This window comes from Pelodiscus sinensis, chromosome 23 (genome assembly GCF_052426305.1).
Source record: "Pelodiscus sinensis isolate ZL-2025 chromosome 23, ASM5242630v1, whole genome shotgun sequence".
NCBI classification, from domain to species: domain Eukaryota; kingdom Metazoa; phylum Chordata; order Testudines; family Trionychidae; genus Pelodiscus; species Pelodiscus sinensis.
The window spans coordinates 4,242,454-4,267,020 of NC_143074.1; the positions used below are offsets into that span (position 1 = coordinate 4,242,454).

The window sequence follows — 24,567 nt, forward strand, 5'->3', positions numbered from 1 at the left end:
TGACGGGAGTTGGTGCTCTGCCTTTAACATCTCGAGTCAATTCCTGAGGTTGAGGTGCTCCTGGGGAATGGGGTCATTCCTACATGCCATTTGGGCTCACCTCTGTTCCAGGAGTGGTGCATATCGCGTAAACAAACCAGTTATGTTAAAATATACCCAGGCTCTGTGCCGCTGATTTCGCCTCTAATGGGAAACTGAGCTGCAAGGCCCTGACACCTGACAGCGCTCAGAAGAGAGGTGATGCTGGTGTTAGTTATTTATCCATCTCAACTGCAGTTTGATGTGACCCCCGCGCCCCCCCTCCACTTCTTGAGTGAGGCTGCTCAATTTCTCGCAAGTCTCATTACAGTTCTCATGTGGAGATCTCTCCTTGGTACCTGCCGTTGCGACTCATTATCAATGGCACCAGGGGATTAGGCTGAAAAAACATGCCAAAGTCATCTGCCATCTGATGGTCCTCTAACCCCGAGCCTCAGTGATTATTCTCTGCTGAAGCAGGAACCACTGTGTCATTTAAGCAGAGGTATGAACTGACAGCTGCTTATCTCAGATCATTTATTCCTGGTGCTTAACTGAGAAAGTCTTCCCAGGCTCTGTTCCCCCTTTCCCCTCTTCCGTCCACCGACAGGGAGGCAGCAGAAAGCCTTTGTCATCCATTCCTCACAAGGCTGGGTGGAAAAGATGACCTAAATCTGCTCAAAGGCTGTAAAGCCAGGATGAAGGCAAGGCAGCCGCAGCAGCTCTGAGGAAGAGGGTTAGCTTTTCCCCGGCTTCCTCGCCTCAGGCTTTACAGATCCAGAGGCTCAGTTCGAATGAATTTTCTGGCGTTTTCTTGTGACTGTCTTTTGATCAGCGCTTCCATAAGAAGATCCATGCTCATGTCGCTGTGAAATCCCTGGCATTGGGTAACAAAGGGTCTTTTGAAATACACTGGTTTTGGAAGAAAGGCAGATCTCATGCTCCGGGCATAAGTCAACTGCTGATTATGGGGCTGGGAGGGAGAAGCCTTTCGTGGGGGAAGGTCGTCCCCTCACTGCCTACTGCAGCGTTCCCTTGCATTTCCCTCTGAAGCAGCTGATACTGGTTGGCCACTGGTGGAGGCAGGATATGGGCTGGTGTAATCATGGGTGCTGGGTGAAGGGAAGGCAAACCACAAGCCCCCAGCTCTGCCCCTTTTGCCCAGGCCCTTCCCCCCTGCACAGCACCACCGGGAGGGCAGGCAGTGTGCAGCCTCAGCATCTCTGGCCCCAGAGCACAGGGAGTGGGTGGGTGATCGAGGGGTAGCAACACTCCAGCCTACGGTAGGCGTTCTGGGCACAAAGTGTGGCGGGGCCAGCTGGCGGTTTGGAAAGGCAATGCCTTCGCCTGCCTCGTGTACCCGCCGCCCATGGCTATAACTGCAGAGTCCAAGGGTTTTCCTTGACTCAAGCAGTTCTTGATGTGCTCAAGCCATTCCAAAAATGGTCTAACAATCTGCAGGAGCCACCACGAGGGGGAACATGCAGCACAGCGCACAGCTGGGGGGGAAGTCTGTTGCCAAGTGTGCCTTCCAATAAAAGGAGGTTTCTCGAAGGCAGAGTCCACCTCATGTCAGCGACTTTGTGATCTTGTCAGTCTCTGCTGTCAGTCTTTAATCATCACACTTGAGTACAAGTCCCCTCCTGACCCAAGTGCTCAGCTGTTAGTCTCTTGTGCCTTCATAATCCCACTGGTTTCCCAGCCCGCCAGCAGGGAAGTCAAGACCTACTATTTCCAAAGTAAAAACAAGCAGAAACCACCCACCCCCAGCCCACATTTGACATTTTGGGAACTCATCAAGAAAAAGGGAAGGGTACAGACCCAAAGTCTTCCCTTGTTGCTAAGTCGCCTCTTAAAACTTCGCTCCCTCTATTTTTATTCTCATTGTCAGTTTCCTCCGCCAGCTCTGGCTCTCTGCGGCTCCTCGCTCTTTGTTCTCACTTGCTCGGCGTGCAGACAGGAAGGCTTCCGCCGGATTTTCAAGTCAGGCTTGTCATCTGGGCTTGTTTGATCTCTCCTCTTCTCCCCAATTTTTAATAATCATTTCCGCCTTGCTGCTGTGCAAGCCGCGACGGGTTCTGAGGATTTACAGCTCGAGCGCAGGGAACGGGGGAAGGGAGAAAGGCAGACAGCCCCTTATGCGAATGTTATGAAGCGAGTAGAAGCCTTGTGTTAATTACATCCCTTCCCTTCGCTGGGGACTAGTATTTGTCTCCATGTCAAGCTGCAGCACTGCTAAGTGGCGGGGCTGGCCATGCAGGAGTGGTGTGTGATCATGCAATTAGGCAGGAGAAGTGGCGTTACTGCAGCCTGTTCTGGGACAGGAACTGCATTGTCACACATTGGCATAGGGCAAATGAAATCCTTGACTAAAGGGGGGCAGGAAGTGGGGGGAGCTGTAAATCAGGCAGTTTTTCTTAAGAGGTTTGAAGTTAAGAACATGTCACGGGGATGAAGAGCCGCTTCCGAGCAGCTGGCACTAACTGGCACCATTGATTCTCTCCTGCATTTGGGATATGACCTAGGGTAGGAGGGGATTGTGATCTGGGGCAGGAGATTGGGGTGCCAGATCTGGGAGAGTGTAAGAGGGGGACATGGGGTTTGGGTATGTTGAGTGTGTGGGGGGGGGGGAGAGCAGAGAGTTGGGGCAGGAAAGGGCTGGGGTGCCAGAAGCAGGCTGTGGCCAAGAGACTTACTTGTCAGCTGCCAAATTAGCCTGCTTGCCTGCAGAGCTTAAAATGTTTCCCAGTCAGCCAGCCTGCTTGCTGGGCCATGTGCTTCATGAATAACTGAGCCCAGGAGAGGGGGCGTGATTCTTCTTAGCTGCCTGTTATTCTAACAAGCAGCTCCCATTGGCTGGTTTCTGCCAGAAACCAGCCAATGGGAATATGCTGGGGGTGGGGCAGCTTCTAACCCCCCCCCCCCCATTATTAAAACAGAAACGGAACCCTGCATCCGCGTTTCTCCACAGCACAGGGGGCTGTGGGGCAAGCTGGGGAGCCTGTCTAGGGCTCCCCACTGCCTCCGCAGGCTGGATCTGATGGCTTGGCGGGCTGGATCTGGCCTGCAGGCTGTATTTTGCCCAGGTCTGGTCTAGATCATCTCTGACAGGTGTCTGTCTACCCTGCTCTTAAGTATCTCCAGTGATGGAGATTCCGCAACCCCCCAAGGCAATTGATTCCAGTGTGTAAACACCCTGATAGCTAGGAAGTTTTTCCTAATGTCCAACTTAAACCTCCCTTGCTGCAATTTAAGCCCATTGCTTCTTGTCCGACCATCAGAGGCCAAGCAGAACAATTTTTCTCCCTCCTCCTTGTATCGCCCTTTTAGATACTTGAAAACTGCTATCATGTCTCCCCTTGTACAGTCTTCCTTTTCTAAACTAAACAAGCCCATTTTTTTCAGTCTTCCCTCATAGCTCGTGTTCTCTAAAACTTTAATAATTTTTGTTGCTCTTCTCTGGATCTTCTCCAATTTCTCCACATCTTTCTTGAAATGCGGTGCCCAGAACTGGACCCAATACTCCAATTGAGGCCTAATCAGCACAGACTAGAGCGGAAGAATGACTTCTCGTGTCTTGCTCACAACACTCCTGTTAATTCATCCAAGAATCATATTTGCTTTTTTTGCAACAGTGTCACTCTGTTGACTCTCGTTTAATTTATCGTCCACTAGGACCCCTAAATCCCTTTCTGCAGTACTCCTTCCTAGACAGTCGCTTCCCATACTGCATGAAACTGATTGTTCTTTCCTAAGTGGAGTACTTTGCATTTGTCCTTGTTAAACTTCATCCTGTTTACCTCAGACTATTTCTCCAGTTTGTCGAGACCATTTTGAATTATGACCCTGTCCTCCCAAGCAGTTGCAACCCCTCCCAGCTTGGTATCATCTGGAAACTTAACAATCATACTCTCTATGCCATCATCTAAATCATCGATGAAGATATTGAACAGAACCAGTCCCCAAACATACCTCTGTGGAACCCCACTAGTTATGCCCTTCCAGTATGATTGTGAACCGTTAATAACTACTCTCTGAGAACAGTTGTCCAGCCAGTTATGCACCCACCTGATAGTAGACCCATCTAGGTTGCATTTCCCTAGTTTATTGATAAAAAGATGATGAGAGACTGTAACAAATGCCTTACCAAAGTCTAGGTATACTATGTCCACCACTTCTCCCTTATCCACAAGTCTTATTATACTATCATAGAAAGCTATCAGATTAGTTTGACATGACTTGTTCTTTACAAATCCATGCTGGCTGTTCCCTATCACCTTATTATCTTCCAGATGTTTGCAGTGAATTCCTTAATTACTTGCTCCATTATCTTCCCTAGCACAGAAGTTAAACTGACTGGTCTGTAGTTTCCTGGGTTGTTCTTATTTCTCTTTTTATAGATGGCACTATATTTGCCCATATGTTACCCACCCATCTTTTGAACCACTATGCAAAATATTAGCTGTGGCATTCCTGCTCCTGTATGTGGTACTGCTATCCCTCAGATCTGCATGATGTTAGGCCCGACTGCTTTACTGATGTCTGTACACAAGGATATTGTTCCATCAAGGGATACCATGACAGGTGTGAAGGCTGCATATGCAGGAGGCAAGAATGGCTAAAAATGGCTCAGCCTGGCTCTTGTGGACTCTGTTATTAGGGCTAGCTCATCTGCACCTTCCTTTTGTTCCCTCTGTTAAAATAGCCTCAGAAGAAACCTATAAAAATTAATGGGTGTTGCCTACAATGATTTTAAAGGGACTGATCAATAGGGAGTTGGTGAGCTGTTTGCTTTAGTTGCCATGGGGAATTCCTTCCTCAGCTCTTAACATTTGTGCTGTGGTAACACCAAAGGAAGAGCTGCAGAAGTAATTACTCAAGGCATTGAGTGTTTAAAGGTGCGTCTACACTGAACCATTATTCCGGAATAACACCTGTTATTTTAGGAAAACGATACTAGCATCCACACGTCAATTCCATTATTTCGAAAGAAAATCAAAATAACAGAGGGCTTTTTCCAGCGTTGGTAAACCTCACTCCATGAGGAATAAGGCCTCTTCCGAAAAAGCTCTTTTGGAAGAGGGGGTGTGTAGATGCTCCACTGCTGCTATGTTGAAATAGCTCCTCACGAAGGCCTTTAGGGGAGCCTGCCTCGAACTAATTTTGAGGCTTCCCTGTAGTGTGGACGGTCTATTTCGAAATAAGCTATTCTGGAAGATATCTTCTGGAATAGCTTTTTCTGAAATAAGCTTGCAGTGTAGACGTACCGTTGTCTGGCAAACCTTGCTAGGGAAGAATGCATTCCTCATGCCTTCTGGAGCCTATGCTCTCTTTTCTTTCCTTGCTGCTGGAGTGAAACCTGTTGTACTATGGCTAGCCTGAAAATGCCTTTTGGTTTTCTCTCTATGATGCATTTTAGTGTCTATGAATTGCCAGCCTGCCAAAATGGCAGCCATTTTGTTCTGAGAGCTATTGCAGACTATTGCAATGTACATGCTCACACTATGAGCTTTCTTTTTTCTTATTGTTTTCCTTTCTCTAAAGTAGGGTATTTTGCTCCCAAACTTATATTTACACATGCACAGAGTAAAACACAAAACAGAAACTCTTTTCATTCAAAGAAACCATCAGCCATCGGCATGATGGAGTCTCTAATAAAGTGTCTCATATTCTAGCCTTGTTAGGGGATAATTTTTGTTGTGTTGGGGATATGTTTGCCATGATCTCACTGGGAAATGGAAAAAGGAGTCATCTTTCTTTACTCAGAGGCTGGCTGACTGCCCCATTTTCCCCATAAGAGCTTGGGTAGGAAAAAAAAAGAAAAACAAACTTAAAACATTTTTTTTTGCCCCACACTGAATTTTGAAATTCAAATGAAATATCAACATTTGAAAATGTCCAACCATCTCTAGAGTTGGTTCCATCTGGAGTTAGTTAGACACCATCACCTGAAGATCTAATTGACTTGCATATTTCAGGACATTTGGGGCCAGTTTTCAAAAGAGACGTATTAAATACACATTTCATATTAAGTGCATGATAGGAGCCGAGCTCTCGAAAATATTACAAGTGTGAGTACTGAGCAAATTTCAAAATATCCTCAATGTTCTGAATTGGATTTTGGCTGGGGAAGATTATGAGAAAAAAATTAGAAAAACTTTTTGCAATTCTTCTAGCCTCCTGATGTTTTTGACCAATTATAGAGGTTGTTGAAATATATCAAACATGGACATTTTGAAAATTCAAGATTGTGTGCTTTGGGAACCCCTCCACTCACCCACCCATATGCTCAGGGTCTTGCGGTATGTCAACAGTCTCCTAAAGAACAAGCCAGGTGACTTCAAAAGGTTAGGTTAATAATTTTGAATGCATACAAGTGAAGGGGATAAAAATTGCTCAGGATTAAATGGAAAATATCAAGTTCAGACTAAACAAAAATTAAACAACATTTTTTAAAAAAGAGCAAAGCTTGTATTATATAAATACACTCGAATTTGCATGTCTGTATACACAGGACACTCCTCTCTGCAAGATGGAATCAGAACTGTTCAATTGTGTGTCATAGACTCTATATTGGGGAGAGCTAACGGAGATTCTCCTTTAGCTTGAATACTAGGGATGTGTGACGCAGGAGCAAGCAGATATGCATTGTATGTTTTCACTGGCAACTGAATGCAGTGTTATGACCACCATAAAATCCTAGGTGGCCTGAATTTGTTATCATGCTTCATTTATTTGCATTTTGGAAAACTCACATTTAATTCAATTTTTCTCTCTTTCTTGCCTTTCCCCATTCCTACCCCTTTTTTTTGTCTTAAATCAGGATTCTAGCCACTGCCGGGACTGATTTTGACCTACGCACCCTGCGAGCTGTTCGGGTATTGAGACCTTTGAAGCTGGTGTCAGGAATTCCAAGTGAGTGTCACAAGAACCATGGCCATATGATTATCCCTGTCAGGGCCCCCTGGCCGTTGGGGAACCGTGCCCTCAGGACACTATAGTTTTCCCTGTGCTTCCCGTCCCGCGAGGATGCCCTTGCTTCCCACACCTGGGACCTGATTTTCCATTGCTCTGTGTAAAGGGTCAGCATTTACACCTATGCAGAGGGAGAGCAAAGTGCTACCTCACACATCTGATGCTTGAGACTTCTTCACCTCTGGGACTTGATGAGTGCTCCAAGCAGTGCCCGGTTTCTGGCGCCCCAGTGTTCAATTTCCCAAGGGAGATTGTTAGCTAGAGCCATGGCAGGTGACATCAAATGTGGGTCTGGCCTCCCATGTGACTCAGGCCTGTGTAAGTAGCACCAGTTAAGGCTTGGCCGGGGAAAAGGGACAGTGGCTATAATCAAGTTTCACATAAGGCAACCTGATATTTTATATCTTCGTTTGAAAGGGCCAGATGCTCTGGAGAGGGGCACTGAACAATACATTGCAGCAGACCCCTGGGGATACCTGCTCATTGTTCCAAGCCTAGTGCCCTCTGGGTGTGTGAGCAACAGATCACTACAAATGGTATATTTCCTTGCTGAGTCTGGAACGGAAGCATTTTCCATGCAGCATGAAGCAGGGACAGGAAATTATTTCCCTTTTAAATGTCAGGCACTTCCATGAAGCTCAGCTGTTTGTTCGGTTTAATGCCTTACCATCCTTCTAAGCAGCAGCCTGGTGTTTCAGCTGTGCAACAGAGAAGGTTTCTTGCAGCCAAAGCACCAGGGGCTGTGCACATCTGATGAGGAATTAGCTGCCCTGCCTCTGGGGCTGGAAACTTGAGACAGCAGTGTCCCTTTGGAAGCACAGATTACACAGGCATTTCCCACCCGAAAGGAAGGGGCCCGTGGCTTGGCTTGTAACAAACTGGCCTTCATTTATAAAGAGGCATTTGTAATTAATAGTCACGGGGTGATCTCTTAGGCGCCAAACTACAGTGCTTTTTGACTGTATGAGGCCATATAAATAAGCACAGAGTGGACAAAGATGGATGAAAATTTTAAAAAATCATATTTTTTATTTAAATTGGGTTTTTGTATTTAAATCAGATTTTTTGTATTTTTTAAAATCATCTATAAAATACTCAATTTCTCATTTAAAAATAATAGTTACGATTAAATCTGATCACAAACATGCTGTAACTACACCTACAATCTCATCAAAATGCTCTAGCCTGGCCAGCCTAACAACCAGCTCTTGCTCCTTGCAACTTCTGGGCTTTCAGTTTCTATTAGTCTGCTGAGAAACATGTGCATGGAAAAGGCCCAAGATTGGAAGATCGCAGGCCTCTGTTTAGCCACAAGATGAGTCCACTGGGTGCAGCGACACCAGCGCCTCTTTGGCTATGTCTATGCTGCTGGGGGGTTTTGGCAGAAGATACGCAAATCGCACTCTCATTTGCATATCTTCTGCTGATCCTTTTTGCAGAAGAGGTTTTGCTGCTAAAAAGCCCCGTGTAGATGGGGCCATTTGTAGGGGAAAAACCCCTTTTTCGCAAGATCCCTTATTCCTCAAAAAATGAGGTTTACAGGATCTTGCAAAAAAAAGGGGGGGGACAAGAAATGGCCCCATCTACACGGAACTTTTTAGTGGCAAAACCTCTTCCCGCAAAAAGGATCGGCAGAAGATATGCAAATGAGAGCACGATTTGCATATCTTCTGCTGGAAAAAACCCTGCAGTGTAGACATAGCCTTTGTGTCTAAGTGGGTCTCACTGACAGCAGGGCCAAATGTTTCCAGGGAATTGTTTAGTTGCTGAAAAATTCACTTGGGGTCGGCTGAAACCAGTCGTAAATTTTCAGTGGAGTTTGCTGACTCGCTTCCACCACACTGAAAAACTGGTCATGTGGATAACATTTCATTTCGACCCCCAAAATTCTGTTTTGATTTTTCAGGCTTTTGTAAGAAGACCCAAGGAAAGGCATCACAAAAATAATGGAGGGGGGCAGGAAGAGGAGGTGGGGGTGATGCTAGCTGCCTTTTAAAGCTGTAGCTGCCAGGCTATGGCATTCACATTGGATGTAGGAGATACAGGTTCAGTTCCCCTCTCTGCCTGAGGTAGAGCAGGAGTTTAAACTTGTGCCTTTTGCAGCTATTCTGGTATGGGGCTTTCTCAATTATTCCAGCAGCTGGAGCGGGGCCCTGAAATTGAGTCTCCTACCAGGTAGGTCATGTCCTAACCACTAGGCTGTGGAGCAGACTGTTTTTTTCCCTGGCCAGTGATGACCCATTGTCATCATGAGTGGCTATGAATTGCCAGGATGCTCTCTCTTCATGACTAATTAAGCTAATTAAACCGACGCCTTGGCCTCTATGGGAAACAGCGTGCCAAATTCACACCAATTGTGGCTATGGGGTTGCTTGTTTTTTAATTGGACCCATATCCTGGGAGCTGGCTTGAGATCACCAACACATTTCACAGGAGCTACTGAACAGCTTTTAGGATCTGATGTTAGTTGGACAATTTGGATGGGATCTGGGTTGAGCATTAATCCTTGCTGAGCAGAGAGCACTTTGAATCAATGACCTCAAAGAAAGAGGCATAGTCCGACATTGACAATCCAGAGCATTGTATTAAAAATCCAAACTCCCCTCCACTCCAAAACCCCTTTCTTTTCCTCTTGCCTCTGACTACCATCATCTTCTTGCTTCCTACAGGTTTGCAGGTTGTCCTCAAGTCCATCATGAAGGCTATGGTGCCCTTGCTCCAGATTGGGCTGCTTCTCTTCTTTGCGATTGTGATGTTCGCCATCATTGGGCTGGAGTTCTACATGGGGAAGTTTCATAAAACCTGCTTCTCAAATGAAACAGGTGAGACTCAGCTGCTGCTCCCCCCAGTAAATCAGCAAAACTCGCACGATCCCTAAGAGCCTAGTGACCTATCAGAAAGGTTGGATTCCACAGGGTTTTTGACAATGAGACTTAAACACAGGTGATGGTTAAACACTGGACTAAATTGCCTGGGGAGGATGCGGAATCTCTATCACTGGAGATATTTAAGAGCAGGTTGGACAGACAACTGCGGGGGATGGTCTAGACGGTGCTTGGTCCTGATGTGAGGGCAGGGGACTAGATTTGATGATCAAGGTCCCTTCCAGTTCTAGTGCTTTATGATTCTGTGATTAAAGCCAAAGTCCAGGAGCTTGTCCAGTGATGATCCCATGACCAACAGGTGTCCTGGCAGAGTTCCAGCTGGCTTCTGTCTCCCTAATGCCCTCTGCAGTTGGGCTTGGATGTAGTGAGCCCAATTTTCTGATGGTATAAGTCTGTGCAGCTTCATTGGCCTGGCCCTCTTCACTTCCTGCCCTAAATTGCCGTGCACTGATCCTGTTTCTGTTTTTTCCAGGCTAGTTTGTGTGCAACATTTCACAATCATAAATGCAATTTCCAGTTTTTGCCTCATTCAGGTTTCTTTCATTCCTCCTTTCCATTCAAGTTACTTTTCTATTCTTATTTTCCTCTCAGTGTTTTCCACTAGCTAATTAAACCACAGCCTTCTACAGCACGCCCCTCTGTGCCTCCTGCTCGGTTTCCCTTTTCCCTTCCATTCCTTCTCTCCCTCCTGCCCACCTGCTGTCAATGCTGCAGAACCCGTGGGCGCTCATGTGCGCTGTGGCAACCAGATAGGGTCTCCTCTCCTTTACAGCATGTAGCTCCACTGGCTTAGATGGCTTTACTTACCACTCATTCACTCACTTACACAGCAGAGCCAGCTCAGGCCATCAGTTTGTGTATCGCTTTTGTGTTGTCACTGGCTGCCAGGTCGCACGGCACTAACTGGATGCAGAGACTTTTGGTATCAAGGAGGCTGGGGTTGTGAGGAGTGGCTGTTTGTGGTGCCCCTAGAATGGAGCTGTTGTAAGAGACAGGACCACTACCTGAAGAATGGGTGGGGACAGATGGGGAATGGCAAAGAAGTCAGAGAGAGGCATGAAAATGCTGGGAGAGAACAGAGGACATGGAGGTAAAAGACTTCACAGAGAGGGAAGTGGGAGCTGGATGGAGCTTTGAGCAGGGCAGGTCAACCGTGTGACCATGAAGGTGAGCAGGAAGGACAGTGCAGCATTGGTGTGGAAGAGGAATGTGGAGCCAGTGAGGTTTGACTGGCCATTGATGTGATGGGTAAAGTCCCTGTGGAACGAGGAGGGACAGGGACAGATGGACAAATCGGTCAGAGAGGTCCAGTCAGAGGAACGGTTCGGCTGAGGAAGAGACAAGGGAGGGGGTGGAGTGTGGGCAGACTGAAGCTGAGAAGACTCTGAGAAGACTCAGGGAGGAGACTGTGGCAAATGAGAGGCAAGAGGAATCTATGGCGTGCCCACGGCCTTCCTTGTGGGGCAAGGAGGAAAATGAGGGGTGTGAAAAGCAGGTGGCAGGGCAGCAGTTGCTTGGGATTTGGGAAGCGTGTGGTGCAGGCTGCTGGAGTGTGGCAGGGAATGTTTAAGCACCAGTATCTTGTAAGGGTGATGTGGCTGGGCCCTTTGGGTGTTGTATTCTAGTGAGTACAGTCTGCACCGTTACCCCATGTCCCGGCGGAGGGCTCCCATCAAGCGCGGTGAATTGTGTCTACTGTGACAGACCCAGACCCATTGGCTGCTGCATGCTAATGGAGGGAAGACATGCTGGGGCCTGGGTAAACAGTTTTCTCTTCCCTGGGTAGCATAATCAAGCAGGCACCTGGGGCCAATTAGAGCTTGCTGGACGCTACAGGCTAATCAGACACCTGCAGCCCGTTAAGGCCTATAGAGCTGCTTTCAAAGGTTTACCCCAGGGAAGGCGGGAAGAAGGAAAAGAGTGAAGGGCTGGAAGGAGGAAGTGCAGTGAGATGTGTGTGAGCTGAGGACTGACGAGCAGGTCCTGGGAGGGATCGTTAGGGGAAGAGGCCCAGGGAAAAGCTGCCAGATTGGGAGTGGCAGTAACTCTGCCTGTTGCTGCTACTTTAGGGTCCCTGGGCTGGAATCTGGAGTAGTGGGCCGGCCCAGGTTCTCCCCAACCTCCTCACGCCGCCACAGTCTGCCCCGGAGAAGGGAGACCAGGACTCCAGAGGGGCTTTTATCCCCAAACTATGAACTAGCCTGGGATGAGTACGGCTCAGGCTGTGGCTCCTGCCACAGTCAAAAGAGAGAGGCCGTGTGGAGGGTCCCAGCGAGCCTCTGAGGCTAACACTGTCCGCCTGGAGTGCAGGACCATCCCCGGGCACAGCCAGAGCTCTGCAACGCTACACGCTGACACCTCTGGTCTGCTGCACTGACACCATAATCCCCCAGGGCAACCCTGCCCTCGCGCAGCGCGATCCTGCACCCGGGTGGGACACAGCGGACGCCGTGCCAGCGGGTTAATAAAAGACCTGATAAAGGAGAGGGCTACAATTTGGCGGTTGCCATAAGGGATGTGGCAACCGGGAAATTGGCCTCTGCAGTGAAAATGACATGTCTTTGCTCACAGCTGTGTTACAAACCCCAGAAAATAGAGGAGTAAGGCCGGCATACCCAGAGACCTTTCACTGAGGACTGGCTGCAACCTCAGAATAGCTGCTTGAGATGCAATTTAACTTTAAAAAGGGGAGCAAGCGGTCTTCCCTTCTGCCTCCCATTAGCTTTTAATCTGGCCATTGACTTGGTGCCCAGTTGTGTAAGGGGGTGTGGTGTGGAATCACACAAGGAAAGAGCTCCTACCCCCGAGAGCCTGCCATCTACCAAAAAAAAAAAAATTAAAAATCGGACCTCTTCAGTGATTACCATTAACCATCAGTTGCATTTATTTGTTTAGGTTTATGCAAACTGAGTGTCCTGTCCAATGCTGTGAGGGGCCTTTAGCAATTCTGTAAAAACTCTGCTACAGTATGGAGCCCCATGCATTTAAACAGGTTTAAAAAGCTGCCTGGCCATTGAATGACATGGGGCCTTCAGCTCTACTCTGGGTGCAGAAATAATTTCCATTCAACACACACACACAGCCACTGAGCAGCAGCATGGGAGACTGTGTTCCCTAATGGACAGAGCACTGGACTGGGCTTGGGGCATGGCTTCTATTCCCTGCTCTGTCAGAGTCTGACGACGTGACCCCAGGCAAGTCACTTCTCTCTGTAGTGGGATCCCCATCTGTAAAATGGGAGCCATGAACCTGACCTTCCAGGGAAAGGTGCTTTGAGATCTGATGAGAAGTGCCAGATAACAGGCAGGATTGTTCCTATTTTATTGCTTTATAGCGGGGGAAAGAGAGGTGCCGAGAAGGGAAGGGCTTGTCCGAGCTCATCCTGCAGCTCACAGGATAGAAATGGGGAGGAGGCTTCCGGGACCTGTTTCTCCATTCCCCAAAGTCCTTTATGCCAGTGTAAAAGGAGGGAGACGAGTTCCGGCACCAGCCTAGGAATGACTGGTATGCAGGTGGCAGCACGAGGTGCAGGGCAGCGGACAATCTGGCCCCAGGTCTCCATGGTGATGGAGGGATGCAGTGTGGAGAGAGGAAGGAAGCGAAGTGCGTAGGTGAGATGGAGAAGATGGCAGGGACATGAGAGCAGAGAGGCAGGCGAGTGAGGCTGTTAGGCCCTGCTGGGTGAGGAGGATGATCTTGAATGAGAGGTGATAGGGAGACAGCACTTGTCTTGGACCCTCCAGAGCTAAAATCATGAGCTGCTCAAGAGCCAACGAAGTGGGCGCTGGACCAGCTCGTGTCCGAGGTGGAATGGCAGAGAGGGAGACCAGTAACACGTCCTCACTGGTGGGTCAGTGACTGGATGACTGCCCTGGCATGAGTGTGAGGAGGAGAGAGCCCTGAGTGAAGAAGATGGCTGTAATGGTGATGGTTTGCCATAGACTGAGGATGGGAGAGAGATGAGAACCAGGGAATCCAGGGAACAGAAGGTTCAAGTGCTCAGGTGTTGACCTAAGTGTCACATAATACTCTTTTGTGCGCCCTTGACACTTGCTAAATGGGTGGAGACCCCCTTTGAAAATTCTTAGCCTTTTCCTCACTGTAATCGGGAGTTGGGCAGGTGGGGCGAAGGAGGGCAAGTGTTAGGTAGTTGCTGGATTTTCCCCACTTTTAATGTTTGTAGCTTCTTTCAAAAAGCCCCAGTGCCCGTCGTGACCCCTGGGCATCCATCTTGGGGCACGATATCACAATCACGACAGGACTGACATAATTCTGGGCCAAGAAGAAGGCCGAGTGCTGTTTCTGGCATGTGCGGTGACACGCTCAGCTTAGCACCGCTCTTGGAAGAGTGTTCCAGTCTGAAAGCGGGCGCCCAGCCAGAAGCTTGTGGGTACCATCTTCCACGGCATCTGGCTTCTCGACAAGCGGGAAGTAGGCCCTGCTCCTCAAAGCCTGCACCGTGCCCACATAGGAAGGAGTCTGTGTTCCAGGGCGCCACGCTGCTCTCTGCTCCATGGTTAATATGTCCCTCTACAAATGAATGGCAGAAATGGATTCAGCCCACTTCCCTCTTCTCCCCTCTCCGCTCCCTCCCTCCAATCGGAAACAGAGCAAGGGCATTACTGAAAAGGCAGCGGGCGAGCTTTCCTGGATGTGGAATCCCTGGTGTGCAGGGAAAGTCAAGCATCCTGCTAATCTAATCAACCCAGCCTTTTAAACCTCAATGCCTAATCTCAGAAGAGGTCCATTAACAACGCCGGTCCATTTGCATCGACCTCGGGGTGGAAAGATGAGCCTCCCCAAGGAATTGCGTTCCTGCAACAGGAGGAGGCCCAGAGACCTGGGGAGCTAGGGGGATTCAGGTTTTGTTCTCAGTCCCCAAATGAAACAGTCCCACGGGATACTTATGTAAACCAAGAATGAAAGAGCAGTAATTCAGAAAGACGTTCCAGGCGAGCGTGTGGGATATGAATGCAAATGTCGTGGGTCGCATCCACCCAGCGTTAGTAACCCTACAGCACTGGGTGGCTTAAATTCAAAGGCATAGTTATGACTGTGGGGTTTTCCTCAAACATCGAGGAAAGTTTATAGCACCACTTTTTATCTATGGCATAGCAGGTGCTTCTGAGCTTGTGAAAAAGACACTTGGTTTTGGTAAATACCAGGCAAAAATCTACAAAAACCCCACATGTTGTTATGAGATTTTCTGTGAATATATGAGAGATTTTCCGTTCTGTAAACTTCCGTGTGCTTCTGTTTTGCTGACACCAAGAATTTTTTTATCCACAGCCATTGGCACACATTCTCATTGACTATTCCTGCTTACCAAATTGCAGAAGTCATTACCATGGAATCATCTTGAGACGGGAAGGAATCACCCGTTGATGAATTTTCCTTTGGACACCTATTTAGCCCTTTGAAATAGGTTCTAGAGATTATGGGCCAGTTCTGCTCTGTTACACCAGTGTAAAAATCCAGAGTAATCCCACTGAAATCAATTGTATTATCCTGGATTTACACTTGTATAACTGATATCAGGTATCTCCCTTTGAGTGTGTATTGACTAGAGGGATTTTTAAAACTTGCTAATTGATGGTTAATTTGAGTTGGTAAAATGTTCATGTATGACTAGTCTAGATGCGACCCAACTGATTGTTGTGACACAAACTTTTGTGATGTAGTTGTATCCTGGAACAAACTGTTATGGCATGTGCAGACTTGCATTTAAAAACATAGTAGATTTAAAAAGCTGAGGTAGTTGGTATTCTAGGGACTCTAGACTAGAGCTGAGTGAAAATATTTCTTGTAATCCATTTTTTCACCAAAAAATGCGGATTGCATTTGACTGAAACAATCTGAGAATTTAAATGGATTTTGCCAAATTGTTTCAGTCAGGAAAAGAAAAGAAATTTCCTCACAAAGGTCAAAACTGGACATTTCAGCTTTTCTGAAACAATCATATTTAATTGCTAATAGAGCCTTATTGTAGACTATGCATGGATAGCACCTGGCACAGGCTATGTCTAAATCAGAGTTTTTCGGGATACCGATACCAGAAAAACTCTGCCACGTCCAGGGAATGCGTCTGCTTTTTCAGAACAGTTTCCAAAAAAGCGGGCACGTTCTTTTGGAAGCCCTGTATTCCTTGTTTTATGAAGAATAAGGGATCTTCTGAAAGAGGAGGTTTTTCCAACATTTGACCCTGTGTACCTGAGCAAATGTCAGAAAAGCCTCTTCTGAAAAACAAAAGCGGAAAAAGGTACGCAAATTGCAGTTTGCAGATTGCAGTGTAGACATAGCCACAAGGGGGCCCTAATTTCAGTTGCAGTCGATAGCCACTACTGGGATACAAATGATGATAATTTGGCTGCATCACTTTGCATCCTTTTAAAAATCTAATAAGTGAAGTAGCTAATACCAAGTCCCTCTCCTGATCTCTCTCCTGGCAATGGAGTTTAGAAGACCCTATTTGCTTGTCATGTCTCCTGCTCATAAGGTAATCAATACATGTAGTAATGGATGTTTGTAGCCTTCACCTTGCAACAAAAGGCCAAATGTCAGAAAGCAGGCCTGGCCCCTGGAGAATTGTCTTCAAAGACTATTTTCTTCTTGTTGCCTCGCTTCAGTAAACCCTTCAGCATTCATTACAAGAGCCATAGTGACCCACATGGGATCCTGACTGCAAAACCGAGTCTTAAGATGGGAAAAGGCTGCTTGCACACACGTATTGTGAGATACCCAAGAGCCAGGCCACCGCCGGATTTGTTTTTCCTCTGAAGGGCTCTTTCCATAGAATAATACTAATCGTTGATATTTATTATTCCCTCCTTTGGTGAATTTACTTTAGTCAGGCCCGATTCTCATTGCCCCTGCCTCACCGTGCCTTTTCCGCTGCCTCCCCCGGAGCAGTGTAACTGGGCCTTAGTGTGATAACTGCTTCGGAAAGCTGCAGCGAACATGGAAACCAAGAGGGCTCTGGATATCAAGTGACTTCAGTTGTTGGTGGGTGAGGAGGGGCGCTGTGTGTCTATTTGGCAAGTGACCACTGTTGGCTCAGTCATGACAACAAACAGAGCCGGATTAAGCGGGGGGCTGGCTGGGCAGCTGCCCGGGGCACCAACCTATGGGGGGCACCTGATGGCAGTTGGAAGGTGCGCAGCATGCTGGGGGGCGGGGCCGCGCATGCACCGTGTGTCTGGGGGCGGGGCCGCACATGCGCTGTGCGCCCGGGGGCGGAGCCGCACATATGTCACGCGCCCGCTGCCTGGGGCGCAGGAATGGCTCGAGCCGGCACCGACAACAAATAGGCGTTTCTGACCTTGCTCGGAGCCAGAGTGATGGGGGAGCAATCTTCCTGGCTTAGCCGCAGCATTGAGGGGATGTTTCTGGTCTTGCCTCGGAGGGCCTAGCTCACCTTTGCCACACCTCCTCTGAAGTGTTCGCAAGTGGTAGATATCTTTCCCTTTGCCTTCAGTGGGGCTGGAGGATGCTCTCCATAGAGCAGAGGATGTTTCATACTCAGGGCAGCTTTGCAAGTGAATTCAACACTGACGATATTGCAGTGATTGTATAGGACAAGCAGAGCCGCTATTACTAGTTGTTCGTATTGTGGGCATGCCTGGAGGCCAGGCCCCACTGCGCTAGGTGCTGTACAAACATGTAGCACAGTGACCATTCCTGTCTGCAAAGGCTTACAATCTGTAACATGTTTGGCATTTGGACATGGAAATCTGTTTCAAGGGGAGAAGTAGCATTGGCAAGGACGCGTCAGCCTCGTCCTCTGCATTCCCCAAAATGGACCAGGGAGGAATTGTTATGCCCTTGCTCCAGAGACAAGTTAGAGCTGGTCAGAGGCATCTTGAGCCTTCACCACTGGCCTTAGGCCTGCCTCGTACCTATGGGTAGTGTAACTCACAGGAACTGAGACCACTGCAATGGAGAGTGAAATCTTGTGCACAGCCTTAGCTAAGGGCCACTTGGCTTTAGCCCCAAAGGGGCCAGGTTCTAGCCTGCCTGCCAGCAACCCGGGTCTCTTGGCTTTACAAGTGGGGGCTTGGTTTCACTCTCATTTAGTGGTCCCAGTGCCACTAGGGTACTGTCTGGGTACACTTCAAGCTGGAGATCTATTTCCAACTTGAGTAGACAAATTCACACTAGAGGCACGTCTAGACTGCCCGTGGCTTTTGAAAGAAGATATGCACATTTGGTGCTAATTTGCATATCTTCTTCCAATCCCATTTTCGGAAGAGTTTTTTCAGGAAAAAAAAAAGCAGTCTAGGTGCGGTTCTTTTGAAACAACCCACCCTTTTTCAAAAGAACCCTGTACACCTCATTTTTTTAGGAAGAAGGGTTCTTTCGAAAAAGGGTTTTTTGCCCGAAAGAACCGCGTCTAGACTGCTTTTTTGTCTGAAAAAACTCTTCCAAAAACGGAAGATATGCGCTGAATTTGCATAGCTTCTTTCGAAAGCCACGGGCAGTCTAGACGTGCCCCTAGTGTGGGTTTGTCTACTCAAGTTGGAAATAGATCTCCAGCTTGAAGCATACCCAGACTGTACCCCAGCGGCACTGGACCACTGAAAGAATGAAAACAAGCCCCCATTTGTAAAGCCAAGAGACGCGGGATGCTGTGCCTGGCACATAGTCTCTTTGGGTATGTCTAGATTAAACGAGGTTTACAGGATCGGTCGGCAAAGGCTTCCCCAGACGACAGATCCGTATCTAGACTGCCGTGCTGTGCCGGGTCAGCTGATCTTCGGCACAGCACGGCGGCTATGTTTATTTTAATGAAGCAGGGATTATTTAAATCTCCGCTTCTTTGACTGTGCCGGGTAAACTAGTTTACATGGCTCCGCCGACGGAGCCATGTAGTCTAGACATATCCTTTGCGTCTGCCTCTCCTCACTGTGATACAGCAGGAGGAATGCTAATACTCAGTACTCTTCCGTACATCATAGCATGTCACTGCATCACAGTATTCACTCTGCTTTAAATCCCTGGCATCTCTTGGCCTAGTGCTAGATTTCCTGCTTGCACTGGTTCCAGGGCATAGATGGGATGCTGCAGTTTTTTGGAACGAACCTCTGGCTGTTAATGCTAATGTTAATGATATTGCTCAGTCAGGGCCCGGAACATCGCCCTCACACTGCTGCGAGTGCTAAGTTTGGACCCAGCATCTGATTTACATTGATTAAAGCCCCTATCACGCCCCTGGCAATGTCAGGGGGCTTTTGTGGCTGGACCCACTTTAAGGTTCCAAAGTAGCAAAAAGGCACCGTAGTGTAAATGAGAATCAGACCCTGCGTGTCCGGGAGGCAGCCCATTTGGGGCTCAGTGAAACCAGCATGTTTGGGAGCCTTTGATCAATAACCGTGTCCCCTCTTTGCTTGTCTCCATAGGTGAGGAGATCGGAGATTTTCCTTGCGGAGAGGATCCACCTGCCAGGCAATGTGAGAATGGAACCACATGCAGGAAATACTGGCCGGGCCCCAACTATGGAATCACCAACTTTGACAATATCCTGTTTGCGGTGCTAACTGTCTTCCAGTGCATCACCATGGAGGGCTGGACGGACATCCTGTACAACGTGAGTAGAACAGGCCATGCCCATGACAAGCTCTCCGGGCGATGTGTGATTTGCAATTTTCTATTCCACAGCGGGGACCGGCTTCGCATTCTGTGTGTGCAGAGCAAAGTGTGGAGGAACGTGCCAGTGGTTCAATCTTACAGGGACAGGAGAGAATTCTGGTTTGAACTGCAAAACAATGCAGCTGGTTGATGTTTTCTCACCAGTAACCCTCAGCCCAGGCTTTTTTGGGGGGCATTGTCCCAGTTTTCCAAAGGTGCGGGAGAACTGTGCTTTGTAGAATAGTGATAGAAATGTAGCCGTGTTAGTCTTGGGTAGTTGAAGCAAAATGCAGGACAATGTAGCACTTTAAAGACTAACAAGATGGTTTATTAGATGATGAGCTTTCGTGGGCCAGACCCACTTCCTCAGATCAAGGAAGTGGGTCTGGCCCACGAAAGCTCATCATCTAATAAACCATCTTGTTAGTCTTTAAAGTGCTACATTGTCCTGCATTGTGCTTTGTAGGACGTTTCTTGATGCCTTATAATCCTGGATGGGTCCCACAAATCATCATCGCACTCCAAAGAGATGGTATTTTGAGGCAGCAGGCCTCATGTGTGCATACCAAGGTAGTGACTTGCGATCCCATACGACAGTGCCATGCCAAAATGTCATCAGGTTATGTTGAAATGCACCGATGCAATTTCACACCAATGGATTTGTCCCATAGTGGGAACCCCAAGTGTGAAGTCCATCCTCGCTATTTCTTATAGAATGTATTTAATCAGGTGCAATCAGTGATTCCTTAACAGTTTTCACTTATATCTAAGGGCTTTCCCTACAGTCGAGGTTCACACGGAGTGCTGGGAATGTGTAAAGGATCATAGCTAGATGCTGGTCCCAAATGTCATGCTGAGTTGGGTTATTCTTGGGTTAACTTTACACACAGTAATCAGCCACTTCCTTATCTGCTATATCTCCATGAGCTCTGGCAGAGCTGCACCCAGGATGAGGTTGGTCTTTTGGTTCTGACTTTTCATTGGCTTGCACTTTATTTAGTCATTTACACCGGTGTGAGGTGGGTGTACACTACAGTAGTGGTTTTCACACTTTTTTTCTCATGACCCAGTTGAAGAAAATTGTTGATACCCACCACCCAATGTACAGTGGGCTCTGAAGGTCTGAGGCTGAGGATGAGAGCTTCAGCGTTGGTGGGCGGGGAGCGCAGGGCGGGGTGCGGGATGCGGGGCAGGAGGGTCTTACCTCGAGTGGCTCCCAGGCAGTGATGCAGCAGAGGGGGCCAAGGCAGCTTCCTGCCTCTCTGGGCACCACAGACAATGCTGTGCCCAGAGGCAGCCAGCAACAGGTTCCAGCCAATGGGAGTGCAGCCTAGTGCTCAGGGCAGGGGCAGTGTGGGGAGCCTTGTGCATGCCCCCCACACACCTAGGAGACGGACCGTCTGCTTCTGGGACACCACACAGTCTGTGGTGTCAAGACAGGCAGGTAGCTGCCATAGCCCCCCACTGACCACCATGACCCAGCACCGGGTTGCGACCCGTCGTTTGAAAACCACCGCCCTCGAGTTCAGATCTGGGAATACTTTCCAGCTGTTTTTCAGTCCTGTTGTGCAGTGAAAACAACAGCCCTAGAGGCAAGGGAGCAGCGAATGCTCACTGTCGAACGCTCTCCCTAAGCTAGGGGCAGACGTTTTGGCTAGAAATCGGGGGGTTGTGTGATAATAGCCAATGCAGTAGCACGCCTCAGGGCGGGGAGGCATTCATAGGAGCCTTGAGTAGTACTGTCAAGCGGGAGGCCAAAAGCTCTTTGGGTATGTCTACACTAGCCCTCTAGTTTGAACTAGAGTGGCTAATGTAAGCATTCGAACTTGCAAATGAAGCCCGGGATTTAAATATCCCGGGCTTCATTTGCATGTTCCCGGGCGGGCGCCATTTTTAAATCCCCTTAGTTTGAACTGACTGCCCGCGGCTATACGCAGCAGTCAGAAGTTAATCCGAACTAAGGACTTAGTTCGGATTAACTGTTACTCCTCCTGCAAGGAGGTGTAACAGTTAATCCAAACTAAGGATTTAGTTCGGATTAACTTCTGACTGCCGCATGTAGCCGCGGGCAGTCAGTTCGAAGTAAGGGGATTTAAAAATGGCGCCCACCCGGGAACATGCAAATGAAGCCCGGGATATTTAAATCCCGGGCTTCATCTGCAAGTTTGAATGCTTACATTAGCCACTCTAGTTCGAACTAGGGGGCTAGTGTAGACATACCCTTTGCCTTATAACCACTCCTGAAGTCTGCAGCCCCCTTCATTACCAGGGGCTGGGTGCTTTCGTGCTTACCGTGGAAAGGAGTTTACGCATAAGGGAAAGAGTCAGCCCTTGCACTTGTGGGCATTATTGGCATGGGCACTGCCAATGACCTACGAGAACTCTAGTGATGCCCATCATGGGCGATGGGACCCCTTCCCTTCCGTCCTTCCCTCTGGATAGTTCTATGAGCACATGGCTAGCAGCAAACAGCAAGGCAAAACCTGCTTCATTTGAAGCCAACACCTCTCACTTGTTCCCTTCTCTCTTCATTGCACAATTCTTCCATTTCCCAACAAGCACCGGCCTGGTTAGACTGGCCGCAGAAGCCAGCAGCCGAGAGATGGTGGAAAGGCCTCACTTCTCAGCTGTGCTTCTCCCCTCCACTCTGCCTATTTCATTACCCAGCCAGTCCCCGTAGACTCATTCACTGACCCTTCGCAATCAGCAGCCATGCAAAAACCCCATTAGATTCCTGGTTTTTCCTGATGGATCAATAAATGGCATATTAGATCATCTTCTTCCAGCCTGCCTGTTGTCTAGCCTGCATGGAGCAGAGCTGGCTGTGTGTGTGGGGGAGAATTGATTCGAGGGCTTTGAAGTTATTACAGTACCATTTTTCAACATCCATTAACCTAATTGGAAATCAATCCATTGATCTGGGGCAGCGAGGGTTGGCTGCATAAGTATGATTTGGATGCTGTAGAGCTTGCCTGTGGAGCAAAAAGCCTCAGCTGCTTATCCCTGGCAAAGCCTTGACTGTCGGGTTGATTTCCCTGCTCCTCCAAGTGGAAGGCCCTGTGGATCACCTGTGTGCAGGAGCGTGCTAGAGGGGAGATTTATAAGCCTTCGGCTAATTAAGGTATGATTCCCTGTAGACTAGAGAAGGCTCCTACAGGCTAATTGAAGCCTGTAGTTAATTGGGGCTCTGTCAAGAACCTAATAACCTCCCCCACCACACACACACACTCAGGCAGACTCTGTGGTGTGAGAAAGGAGCGAGGACTGGAGTTTGGAGGTGTGGCTGAGATTTGATAGACCAGAGAACTGGAAGAAGGCAGTCCTTGCCTCAGTGGAGCAGGGAAGCTCCCCCAGCATCCAGGACTGAGGGTAACCCTACTCAGAGGGGGAAGAGGGCAAGAAGGCCACAGCGGTTGAGAGGGCTGTGCTTCAGACCCAGATCCCTTCCCTGCTCCCCTCTCTCTCCCTTCAGGGCACGAGCAGAGCACACATTGTGGTAAGAAGAGGGTCTGAAACTTAGCCCTTGTATCACAGGCCTGGTATGAGGCCTAAGGGGTGGACAGAAGTAATGGTCAAAACTTGCTAATATAAAGCAAAGCCCGGTTGTGAGCCCGAGGCAGGCCCTGCTCCCAGCATCTGGCAAGAACAGGTCCAATCCTGCAGAAACACAAATACCTAAGAGGTAATAGGCACAAGCTATGCAAACACTCCCCATAGGCAGCAGGAACATGCTGACCCGGCCGCAGGGGAAGAGGATGACAGGAATGTTTTGACCCAGCCAACTTGAATAAGTGAATGCGTGGTACCCAGACACATCAGGAGTGATGCGTAACTTCTTTCTGTCTGTGTAGAAGGATGTATCCCGGAAGGTCTGTCTTTGGCCACCACGGGGCAGTGTGCCGTGTCCCAGCAGTGACCGAGCTGCGTACATTGCAACGGGCAAGCGTGTGTTAGTGTTCCCGTAAAAACCTGACCAAGTGCCTTCATCCCGTATCTGGTTTTTGTAGCCAGGGGGAGGTTCACTTGCAGTCTGGCTCTCCAGCTATCTGTGCAGTATCAGGGGGCACGCTGAAGAAACACACACACGCAGCCAAACCTCTATTATCGTCTAACAGAACACCACCCAGGTAACAACTGCCCCCACACAACACCAAGAGTGGGGCAGAGGGCAGGACCCTGACCTGCGTCAACAAGGGGAAGTGCAGGATCCACCTCAGGAACACCGGGTATTTGCCGCACCTAGGACAATGTTTCTTAGGCTGTGAGGCTGCCATTCCTGGGGGAGCAGGAACGCAACCATGGGCCATTTGACAGTGGAGGGTTGTTTTCTTTTCCAGCCATTCGATCCATGAGCTTCCTGTTACCAAGGGATCGCACACCCCAAGGTTCTTAAGTGTGTGTGTAACTTTAAGCATCTGCTTATCACCATGGTATCCAATACCCCTTTGACTTCAACAGGAATGCTCACGCGTCATAGTGTGTGTGTGACAAAGTACCATTGAGAATCTTGGCCAAAGCGTCACGAAGTCGTCAGGATTCAATGATAGCAGAGTTAAGTAGAGAGTAGCCAGATCTATCTATTGCCCTATTACCTGTCCCTCTGCCAGCTGCATCACCTCTATCCTTCTCGTGTTCCACTCCTGTAATTTACTAGTTACCTGTGTAGCAGCAGATTAAAGGGTGGTAGTGGATAAGGCAAAACAGAAGGGAAGATCTGTCCCATGCAGTCTGGTTTGTTGATTTGTAATCGCTTAGTTTTTGTCTCAGTTTCCCCAGTGCTACACCACGTGTCATTTAGACACACGTAACGGCAACATATCAGATGTGCAGTGATGCAGCTACCAGACTGCACTACAGAGAGCACCCAGCCCATCAAACCCAGCTGCTCCAGCCGACCCAGCTGTGTACCAGCTACTCTGTAGACTTTGCTGCCTGCGCTGGCTGAGACTAGAGTGTGGAAGGGAGCCAGAAAGACACTGCAATGTCTATCCGTAGCTCTGCAAGTACATTACGAAGGGCAGGGGCAAGGGCCGTGATCCTCACGAGACAGAGGAGGGGAAATGAA

The 24,567-nt window shown here is 48.5% G+C and overlaps 1 protein-coding gene across 1 annotated transcript in view; it reads left to right on the forward strand.

Annotated features, from left to right (window-relative positions):
* CACNA1B (calcium voltage-gated channel subunit alpha1 B) overlaps positions 1-24,567 on the forward strand; it is a 458,332-nt gene that overhangs the window by 146,259 nt on the left and 287,506 nt on the right. The window contains exons 4-6 of the mRNA XM_089772976.1: positions 6,842-6,933; positions 9,663-9,815; positions 19,274-19,461. Coding sequence (XP_089629102.1) covers positions 6,842-6,933; positions 9,663-9,815; positions 19,274-19,461 — 433 coding nt within the window. The remainder of the gene's footprint in view (positions 1-6,841; positions 6,934-9,662; positions 9,816-19,273; positions 19,462-24,567) is intronic.